Source organism: Osmerus eperlanus, chromosome 22 (assembly GCF_963692335.1).
Source record: "Osmerus eperlanus chromosome 22, fOsmEpe2.1, whole genome shotgun sequence".
In the NCBI taxonomy this organism is placed as follows: Eukaryota; Metazoa; Chordata; class Actinopteri; order Osmeriformes; family Osmeridae; genus Osmerus; species Osmerus eperlanus.
In genome coordinates, this window is record NC_085039.1 from 8,444,135 (window position 1) to 8,455,153 (window position 11,019).

Consider the following 11,019-nt stretch of genomic DNA (forward strand, 5'->3'; position numbering starts at 1 on the left):
CGAGAATAATTATTTTTGACATTTTGAATTGGCATTCAAAATGTATAAACTCAAAAGTAAAATTGTTCTTTATTAATCTAATATATCTCAAATACTGCTCGTTATATATATATATATATTCGAGCGGTTTATATTAGTAGATTTTTAATGCAACATGTCTACACACAGACAGGACATGATAGGTCATCAGCTAACGTTACAAAATGTTTATGATGCTTTGATGACCCGAAACCTGCGTTGCCCTGGGAAACGAGACATTAAATTGCACCATCGAGCAATTAAATTCCTCAAACAGGATTTGTTTACCGGTAACTGGCTAGCAACGTGTACTATACATTTAGTTAGCCTCGGTAACATTTACTGCCGGTTGTTAACAAGGTGATTTGAATGGGAGACATTTTGTATTTAGCTACCCATAAAATTATTTTTGTCTCCGGTCAGTACTAATACTGTCAGAGCTAGTGCTACTGTAGCTAACGGTCTACGAACTTAGCCGACCTAGCTAGCAAGTTACCCGCAAAAAGTGAATATTGTTAGCTTCAGTGAGGTTTGGTATACCAACTGACAGCAAAAACGTTATTAACTACTTGAACTTTTGACATCAAATACTGAGTGCCTCGTTTGAGAAGCTGTAAAGAAAAACAACAGAAATATGTGTGGCCCCTTATATTGTAGCAAGTTGGAGTGAACCAGGAGGTTCATGCCATTACTTTGCCACCATGGCCAGACTACACCACACGTATGCCATAATGAGGAACCTGCTGTTACTGCTTAGCAGCATCCTAATCGTGAGTTCAAGTAGGCCTACACTTTCCTACGATTCTGCTTATTGACAAGACACCACACCAATTCCATAACAAACTTAGTGATAGCTAATAAAAGTAATCGGTGTGGGTTTACCTGTGTTAGAGCAAATAACTTACACTAACCTAATGGGTTAGTCGTATAATAGGATGATTTCCGGTAGCTTCTATCTTACTATGCGCCCTCCTCTTCCCTCTTCCCCTCAGCTGAGTGGGTTGGTGCTGTTGGGCATGGGCGTGTGGATCATGTATGGCGCGGCCACCTTCGTGCAGGTCATGGGCTCCTTTTCCGTCCATCTGGTGACCCTTAGCTACATCTGCGTAGGGGTTGGAGGGGTTCTGGCTCTCCTGGGCATCGTGGGCTACCTCGGGGCCAAGAAGGAGAACCGTTGTCTCATCTTGCTGGTAAGTGAGATCATCGGACAGTTGAGCTTGTGAACTTGTGCTAAACAAGCTTTTGAAAGATAGGCAATAGAAAATCCATGGAACAAAGATCCAACCACAGCTTTCAAACTGAGATGGATAATGACTTGCCCCTGTTTGTTTTTCAGTATTTCTCCGTTGTGACAACATTGTTTATAGCTGAGCTCATGGGAACCATCACTGTCTTGTTTTACAAAGACCTAGTAAGCAGTTTATCTATTTCTCATCTACATTATTATGACCCACGGCCTAAATTATTATAAGTAACCTAATCCATTTCTAGGCAGTATAGCCTTGCGGACTAGGATTGGTCGACATCATGTCTGTATTTCAGGTGGAGTTTACAATTCGTGAGGCCAGTAAGAAGACTCTCATGACAGCCTACATTGGCCCCGCCTCCACTGACCCCATATCAAGCGCCTGGAACTCAGTGATGATCAAGGTAAGCAGCCAAAGACAAGCATGGTCAACATCACCTCAACCCCCAGTCGACACCATGCAACAACTGTGCCTTTTCAACTACAACAGCTGTATACTCAAACCGTGAGCGTTTACAAAAGCAAGTACCATTGAACAGCACCCGGTCAAATGAATTTTGCCTGGAAAATTATCTTTCTGAGTGTGAAATGTCATGTGCGCAGAACAAGTGCTGTGGCTTCGATAACTCCACGGAGGACTTCAAGAACTCTGTGTTCAGCACCAACACTGGCCTGCTGTACCCCAAGGCCTGCTGTGTGAACATGAAGGATCCCATCTGCGACGGCCTCACCATAGAAGAGGGACTACTGCACAAAGCGGTACCAACCCAAACACACCCCAACCAAAAGAGCAGGGAAGCATTTCAGGGTTTTAAAGTTCTTCTTTATTAACCTGGTATTTAGCAGGCGAGTCAGAGTCGAAAAAAAAAAAGGTCTGCTTTAAACTCTAAGCCCTGTGTACTACATCTGGAAGGTTTCACAATGCATCACTGATAACATTTCACTGAGCTGTAAGCACTCATAACTTCTTCCTGTCTCTCGCTTTCCCAGAGCTGCCTTTCCAAGCTTGTCACCGTGATCAAGGACCAGAGCGTCATCATCGGTTCCACAGCTGCTGTCATCTGCATCATGGAGGTGAGTGGTATATACTCTGACTGTGCCTTTGAGATGGGTGGTATAGATTCTCACTGTATCATGGAGGTGAGTGGTACAGACTCTCCCTGTATCATGGAGGTGAGTGGTATAGACTCTCCCTGTATCATGGAGGTGAGTGGTATAGACTCTCCCTGTATCATGGAGGTGAGTGGTATAGACTCTCCCTGTGTCATGGAGGTGAGTGGTATAGACTCTCCCTGTGTCATGGAGGTGAGTGGTATAGACTCTCCCTGTATCATGGAGGTGAGTGGTATAGACTCTCCTTGTATCATGGAGGTGAGTGGTATAGACTCTCCTTGTATCATGGAGGTGAGTGGTATAGACTCTCCTTGTATCATGGAGGTGAGTGGTATAGACTCACTGTACCTTTGAGATGAGTGGTATAGACTCTCACTGTATCATTGAGATGAGTGGTGTAGACTACAGTATCTATATTACAGCCGTCATGGCTGCTGAACTGGTGCCAGTGCTCTCTGTTCCTTTCACCTGATCTACGTTTGTGGTTCAGTTGATTTGTTTAAAGCAGGAATTGATCAATACTTCATTTTGTTTGAAACCAGTTCGACAACCTAATTTACTTCACTTTCACCTGCAAAAGAACCATCAGTACACCATCAAGTACAAAATTACCAATATGGTCCTATGTCGGTGTAGTGTGTCAAATGTGTCTCTGTTGTGTCGTTTTCCAGTTAGTTTCCATGATCGTGTCAGTGGTGTTGTTCGTAAGGCTGGGCAACGACTACTACTAGAGCAGCACTCCAACCATCTTCGGACGTCCTCGAGCCGTCATCCCAATAAACGCACCTTGCACAGAAAAGTCTCTCTCAAACATATATGGTCATTAGGAATACTTTTATACGTCAGTCATGTCCAGATGGAATATCTACAGGGCAAAGCGGGAGATGTGTGTTTAAAACGAGAGGGGTTTTGGTTAAGAAAATGAAAACAAAAAATTGCAGAAACAACTCCAAAATATATACGTCTGCCAAAGTGACAACCTCAATGAATATTGTGTTTGGAGGAGTGAATGCTATGTGGCCTGCTTTCATACTACAAACATTGATAGGAGGACCTAGGCTACTGTAGATCATCAAAAGCCTGCAGACAAAATTTAATCTTATCAGACAAGAGTGCCCTCTTGTGGCCAAATGTGGTATGGTTCTGAATCGCCATCCAAACAGTGCTCTCAATGGAAGCCTCAGGCCTGAGAAACAGAACATTATTACTGGTCAGGGCCTCACTGAGATCAGTATCTGTAAGCAGAATAATAAAATGACCCCTGGGAATGAGATGAAGGGGTGGCAATGGGAAAGTCAGCGGACCAATTAACACCCAGCCTCCCCATGAGAACTACCTCCGTGGCAGGCAGCCAGTGAGTGATCAGGCCACGGGTGAGCGAGCACAGGAGAGCCTAATGGCATTACGATAGGGTAATCACAGAAGACCACAGGCTGCTCGTCGAGATGAATCCAGAGTGAGATGGCTGTTTACCCACCGAACGTAAAACCATGATTAGGGGGTTAGTGCCTTGATGAGAGGTGAAACTGATTCTCATTGGTTATCAAACCTTTTATTATTGGCTTGGTTACACATGTTGCAATGAAGCACAATGTTACCCATGTGGTTGTTCAAAGGTCAAATGTTCAACACGTCAACACTCAATTGAGACACAGTCTGGCATAGAAACACTCAAGTGTACTGCATGCTTTATAGGGTTACATACACAAAATAATTTCATAATTTGAATTCTACCAGATGATATCCTACAGACTTACACAAAATGTTTGTACTAAACACTAAAACGTTTCCTTTCATGTTTCAAATGTCCCTCTCCTCCTGATACCTAGGTGTGATGCAAGATTTAGGATGGGAATTCTGACACCTTTCATGGTCTTTGAGGGGTCTGGAAGCTGTGGCCTTTAAAAAGGCTTGCATCTACTTCAGTGTTTCACAGCACTGACAGCAAGGTTACCATTTTGGACCTTGAACCACAAAACAAGCTATAGACAAGACATTATTTTTGTATATTCTAACTTTTTAAAAGTTTATCCGTAATATTTTCGTTTGAGGAAATGAATGCACTTATGACTTTTGTGTTTTTACCGGCTGTGGCTGCTTTGGCTTTTCCATTTCCTCGCCACGGCTTTCGTCCTTTTGGCAAGAGGACACATGACTTTGAATCATCCGGTTACGGCCCAGACGAACCTAGTCGAGGAATTGTAAAAGTGGTCAAACTTGACCCGCATAATTCAGCCCACTCTGGTGTTTTTAGGCGTGGACTAGTCCCAAGAACCGTACCGAGTTCGAGGGTGCCCTTCCCGGCCTTCTTGGCCATGGGCCGTCCGGGACCTGCACTTCCCGCTAAATTTGCTGTCCCTCCGCTGCCAAACCTGCGTCGTGAGAGCCAATCCGGGTTGGATATGAAGAAGAAACAAGGCTTGGCGATGTGGCAGAAAGCTATGAACAAAGGCGACCATGGTAAAATGTCCATGTCCATGCCTCTCCCCGTCACCCTGAAGGACGCTGGCAAACAGACCTGCACCGCGGTGCCTTTTACGCATGTAAGACCTATAATCATTTTAAAGCTTACCTTGATGTGGGTGTATAAAACAGAAAATGCGAAGTGCTTATACATATTTATTATGGTAATTAAGCGAAAGGTAATTTGCATTGAAATCACCTAACCTCGAAAATATATTTCCTAAACAGCGGGTGACAGACGATGGATGCGACTCTGTGACAGTTCACAACAATCTGTGCTTCGGTCAGTGCAGTTCACTCTTCGTCCCGTCAGAAGGGGAATTCGTCGGCCTGTCTGGACCAGGACGCCGTCGTGCACCCTGTTCCCGTTGCGCTCCGTCCAAGGCACGCACTGTCGTGGTGCCACTGCGCTGTGGAACAGAAGTGCGGGAAAAGCGTGTGATGGTGGTGGAGGAGTGCAAATGCGAGACAGGCCGGGAAGAGGGGAAAGTAGAGGCCTCACATATGTAACTGATGCTCACGTGTTCCCTTCTGATAAGCAAGCCCAGTAGGCCTGGTCTTGAAATACTATATCAAGTTCAACATTTGTATGTTTTGTATGTCTACTTAATGAGTCTGAATAGTTTTGTTCAGAGAGAAACGATTTGGAGGCAAATGCCACCAACGATTATTGACATGTGACCTGGAGTCATGCAGTTTTCTGTTAACGTTTGAGTAATCCACTCTGGATGGTGTAATGTAACATAATGCATAATTTAAACACAATTATAGTGTTGTTTTTGTATACTATTAAAACTTTATTTTAAAGGCTTGGCTCTACACTTGTTTTCCCCTCCTTTCTGTGATTTCACAATTTGAAACATTTATGTTGACATGCAAGACCTATTGTGAGCATGAAAAACATTTTGTTTTTCATCCACTAATTCTCCACTTCTGGTACATTATCTGATCCCATATTTTATTAAAATCCTTTGTTTGACTGAACTTGTGCAACACACACTGCACTTACAGCTAAAAGCACCAAAAACTTGTGCGTATACGAGAGCTATTGAACAAGGGGTGCTTAAGACTAAGCAGACATAATTGTTTCAGCATGAATACTGAATTATGTATTAGCCTCCCATTCTCCTCCAATCTCCATTCAGAGTGGTGGGAATTCTTACATCCTCGTCCACAGATGCACTTGAGTGTGTTTTTCAGCCCGGGCCACAGAAACGCATTATTCATTTATTTCTTGGCACCTGGAGCTGGTAAACTGAACTCATCCCATACATCCCCATACATTCCCAGAGGAGCATAAAGAAGGGCTCTTTACGTCGGCTTGTTGGCAGGCTGACAAAATGGCCGCTTATGCGGCCCATTTGCATTCAGTGTTTCGGGCCATGACGCTATGGGAGCGCATTGAGCCCCCTCTGGGTTCATTTGCATGTCATTTGCATCTTGTGTTGATGGCTATATCTTAGTGAGATTGATGGAAAAATATTTGCACAGGTCTTAGATAAATAGAATTAGGGGCCTGGTATAATCAGGAGCTATAATGAGGTGAGGGCCCAGGGCCCTTGTTTGGTTTCCATATGCATGAACTATAGAGGCTACATGCTTTCCTGCAGATACTTTCTCATCCCTATCACATTTTTGCAGTGCTTGTCGTACCCACTTTTTGCTACTTTGGTTCAATTTCTCTTCATTCTGCTTCACTCTGTCTCTCTGCTATCACCGTTTTTTTTCTCCAATATTTGCCTTTTATTTATCATGCCTTGTATCTAGGGAGACTGGGCTGATGCGGTCACAATGCTGCCACACCTGATGGTATCCAGGCCCTTGCTGTGATCTTAATATGTGTTCATCCTTGCTGTGAGGCCTCAAGGCTATATATCTGCGTCATTCTATCTTGAAGAAAAAAAAATCCACAAGCCCTCTCCCATTCTCTCTCGGTTCTCATTAGAGCGAGAGAGAGAGAGAGAGAGAGAGAGAGAGAGCGATGGAGAAAGAGAGAGATTCAGTCAGGGGAGGTGTGAGGAGGGTTTGATTGAACAAACAAGGTGCACTAGAGTGCACCACTTAGCCAGCCAGATGCCAGGCCTCTTGCATTGAGGGAGCACAGCAGAGGACTCCCGCGTTGTTAAGGATGCCACGGTTCCCATGGTAAAGGGGGGGGGGGGGGTTGGCGAGCTAGAAGGAGCGACGGGAGGGCTTTTTGGACATTGGTGCAAAACGCTGCCAAGTTCATTGCAGGGGGGCGGGGGGCCGGGCGGGGGGGGCAGATCGCGTTGCGGGTCGCTAAGTGGCCTAGTTAGTGCTTAAAGGCACAGGGTGAGTGGTATGGGGGCTCTTAGGTAGAGTGGAAAGCAAACAATCGTATATCCAGGAAATGGCTGTTGGGAAAACCACATCATGTATGGTGTAGTGTTTATAGGATCCAACCCAGTTCACTTTATATAACTAGGAAGGTCCGAATATAGATGTTGTGTATCTGTCCTGTGTGATCTCTCCCTGTATGTCAGCTCTGTAACCTCTGTATGGATTCCTCACACGGTGTCTCTTTTTGTAGAGGCTTTGGAAAACAATAAGGGTCACACCAAGGTGGTGTGTGTGTGTGTGTGTGGGGGGGGGGTTCTGGAAGACCAGCCCAACCCCTGGCCTCTGCTCCTCTACAGCAGTCCCGTCCAGACAAACCCAGTGTGGTGGTACTCAGGACCAGATGGGCACAGCTGGCACCCACCCCCCCCCCCCCCCTGGAGAGAGTGCCCGGGGGAAGTGCCAGGCTGCATGGTTCTGTGAGAGGGGGGTGTCAGTAATAGGTATAGCTGGGGGGGGGGGGGGGGGGAGGGGGTGGGCATAATCCAGAGGCTCATTGACAAGGGGCGTATGACGATCCCTGTCTGTCGGGCAAGATACGTCTCTATGAGGGGTTTGGGATAGTGCTTCCTGGGCAGTTTACCGCTAAAACCTTCTAGCTTTAATGGCTGTGTTTGGTATCCAGCTTTAAGCGTTGGAATGTTGTTCTGTGTTTGCCGGCTGCTTCTGCCGCGTCTTTGCCGGATAATCACCCGGCTACGATATCGTCTCCCCCTCAGATCGAATAAAGGAATCGTATGTGGCGTGTCGACCGGGCCGGCTGACCTGGCATCGCCGCCGTCTCTTTGGAGAAGACGTCTTGGACAGGAGTGTGAGTGTGTGTGTGAGTGTGTGTGTTTGGAGGCGTGGGTGGAAGGAGCTGTCAGACATCTTCCCCCGGGCCCCTCCCCTCCCGGTGTGCGTGATGATGATAACGATGTCGCCGTGGCAGGTGCAGTCCTGCGTGCGGAGCGGGTGACGTCTCCAGCGTTCCCCTACCGTTAATGCTTCCAATTAAGGTAATTAAGACCTGGCATGCCGCGGCCCTGGTTTCCCGCCCGCACCTCCAACCCCCCCCTCCACCTCTGTTCCACAGCAGGCTTTCATCGCCACGTGGCGGCGGCGGCGGCAGCCGTTCCTGCGCCATCCTCCTCGTCCTGCCGCCGTTTCCTCTCTCTCTTTCTCTCTCTCTCTCTCTCTCTCTCTCTCTCTCTCTCTCTCTCTCTCTCTCTCTCTCTCTCTCTCTCTCTCTCTCTCTCTCTCTCTCTCTCTCTCTCTCTCTCTCTCTCTCTCTCTCTCTCTATGTCTCTCTCTCTATGTCTCTCTCTCTCTATGTCTCTCTCCCTCTCCCTTGCTTCCTCTCTTCCCGCTCCTGGGGCAGGAAGACCGGCACCACGCTCGGGCCACCCGCCCGCGGGAAAAAAACAACCGCTGCCTTCGCAACGCCGTCAAAGAAAACGCGCGCGTCCTACCCCCCCCAAAAAAAACCACATGCCGCTTGAAAGCGTCTAAACGGTCCACTTCAGAAGCACTTAAGAGACCCTCAACTCCACGTGTTGTTGAAAAACGACAGGAAGGAGCCGTTCAGAAACGGAGGGCAAGGGAGCCAGGGAGGGAAGGAGAGAGTGAAAGAGGGAGGGTTGCCAGCCAGGTCCTAACGATGACAGAGATAATTGTTTTGTTTTGTTAGGGGCCCTTTCCCGCCGCTGTGGGAGTTGGGGAGTGACATGCCACTCATGGTTTTTGGACTGAGGAGGCGGGTGGGCGATGGGGGGGAAGGAGAAATGGGAGAAAAGGGGAAAGAGGGGGTGAATACATGTAAGATGGGGGGGGGGGGGGGGAATAAGGTACGGAAGCAAGGAATGGAGCCAGTTAGAGGATCAAATCGATCAAATATTCATTGATTCAACTTCAACCTCAGAATACAATTTCCCGGAATACACCAATAGTTGAGGTTGTGTCACGGTCTAGCAAACCAAGAACATCTCTTTTCCATTGACCCACGCCTCATTTGAGATGTTCTCTGGGTTGCAAAACTCCCCCCCCCCCAAAAAAAAACTGGCAACCCATCTAACTATCCCACAAGCTCTCACGGACCATCCGAGCCTGACCACAGCCACGCACACATTAGTCCCTTTCTCACGATCCATCAAAAGGATTTATTTAACATGTACAAACGCCTTACTTTCCCAGGGAGTGGTAGGCTACAGGAGTGTAGAACACGATATTGGTCACAAACGCCCCCACCACGCCAAGAGAACGGACATTACATTGGCCGGTAAAAGAGAACAAGTGATTTATAGAAGTCTGTGAGAAGGAGAAAAAAATGTATATCTTGTTTCCTGGTTTCTCTCACCAAGCAGGTATCCAGCAGACAGTGCTGGATATGCTTTTGGCATGGCCACCAAGTCTCCAATCGCAACCAATCGCAACGTCTGTGAAACGGCTTCTTTTTTTTGACGAGCCTCGCGGTAACGTCTGTCTGCTTTTCTCATCCATCCATCCTGGGCTCCGGCTCTTGTTCTCTCTGCCCGTGCCTCCGGAACGTTCCCCAGGCCCTGCAGCCTGAGGTGAGAACCTGATCGACGGCATGAGGCTTCCAGGATGAGTTCGGCGTTCCCCGTGTGACCGGGGAAGCGATGACAGTTAGACGTTTTTTTTTGTTTTTTTTTGGCGAAGGGCCTTTTTTTTTTACGACAGCTACGCTGTAAAAGGCATCATTGAGATTGAACAGAGAGGAGCTGATTTGGTAATCTGGCAAACGGCAGCGCTGAGTGATTTATCCTGGTGGACGTTGATCCTCGCCAGGCTGGGGGGGGGGGCAGTCGACTCCAGAATCCTGTCACCAGCAGGTCCATGAAGATAAATGGTATCATTAGAGAGTCTCTGTCATCGATTAAACATCCTGGAATCCCTATTCTGTGAGCAGTATGAACATTTTGATGCGATTCATGTGTAGTTGTCATATGACTTTCCGATGGCATAAACCGGCCAATATGGGTGCCAGTTTTGTCATCTGTTCCATATTTTGAACATTTAAAAACTGTGTTTCGCACTAAGCAGTGTGGCTAACTCCAGTGTTATAACAGCACCACATCTACTAAATACTAACACACCTCCCACAACCACCCGAATGCGATGTTCAGTATCTGTCAACAACAGCACCATACCGTCTTTGGTTTGGGCAGAGGGGTTTTGGGAAGGGTCTGTGTGTGTGTGTGTGTGTGTGTGTGTGCTACAGAGAGGGTGTAGAGGGGGGTGCAGGTGGCACGGAGCTGGCGCGGGCCTGGCCTGGCGTCCCCTGGCAGTGCCAGCTCCATCTGTCATAGGCGGGAACATCTGCAGCCCAAGGTGCCCTTGTCACCCAGCGTTAGAGTAACGAGTTTGGCGTTTCCATTAGACGAGAGCCCGGCGCAGCCAAAACCATGGCATTTTGGGGTGCGAGATGGAGAGAGTGTATGTAGATATGGGAGGTGGAGGGGGAGGAAGGGGCTTCAGAGAGCTGGACAACACATGGGACAAGGGACTGCGCGTGTGTGTGTGCGCGTGCGCGCGTGTGTGTGTGACCGAACCGAAGCCAAAACAACACGGCAGTGCAAAGCGTTGACCCAGCTGGACTGCGCCTGCATGTCGAGTCATGTCCCCTCCTGATGTGAGCGTGTCCAGTGCGGTCCCACCGCTGCCAGGCTGCCCCCTCTCCTCCTCCGCGCTCTCATCCCCGCATCTCTTTCTCTCTCTCTCACCCTCTCTCACTCCCTCCCTCTCTCTCTCTCTCTCTCTCTCTCTGCCCTTTGCCTTTTCCCTCAAGAACGTGCTCTTCTCCCCTGCCCATTCCCTCTTCC

The 11,019-nt window shown here is 47.8% G+C and overlaps 2 protein-coding genes across 2 annotated transcripts; both read left to right on the forward strand.

The window, feature by feature from the left end:
- The first annotated feature begins 214 nt into the window (after positions 1 to 214).
- LOC134008867 (tetraspanin-16-like) lies at positions 215 to 3,191 on the forward strand. Its single transcript, XM_062448448.1, has 8 exons — positions 215 to 378; positions 676 to 788; positions 1,011 to 1,208; positions 1,355 to 1,429; positions 1,561 to 1,668; positions 1,868 to 2,023; positions 2,255 to 2,338; positions 3,049 to 3,191. The coding sequence occupies exons 2-8, from the start codon at positions 720 to 722 to the stop codon at positions 3,106 to 3,108; spliced, it is 750 nt and encodes a 249-aa protein (XP_062304432.1). The 5' UTR covers positions 215 to 378; positions 676 to 719; the 3' UTR covers positions 3,109 to 3,191.
- A 109-nt stretch (positions 3,192 to 3,300) lies between these two features.
- On the forward strand, positions 3,301 to 5,647 carry dand5 (DAN domain family, member 5). Its single transcript, XM_062448446.1, has 2 exons — positions 3,301 to 4,920; positions 5,069 to 5,647. Exons 1-2 carry the CDS (start codon positions 4,432 to 4,434, stop codon positions 5,348 to 5,350), a joined length of 771 nt encoding a protein of 256 aa, XP_062304430.1. The 5' UTR covers positions 3,301 to 4,431; the 3' UTR covers positions 5,351 to 5,647.
- Positions 5,648 to 11,019: the final 5,372 nt, after the last annotated feature.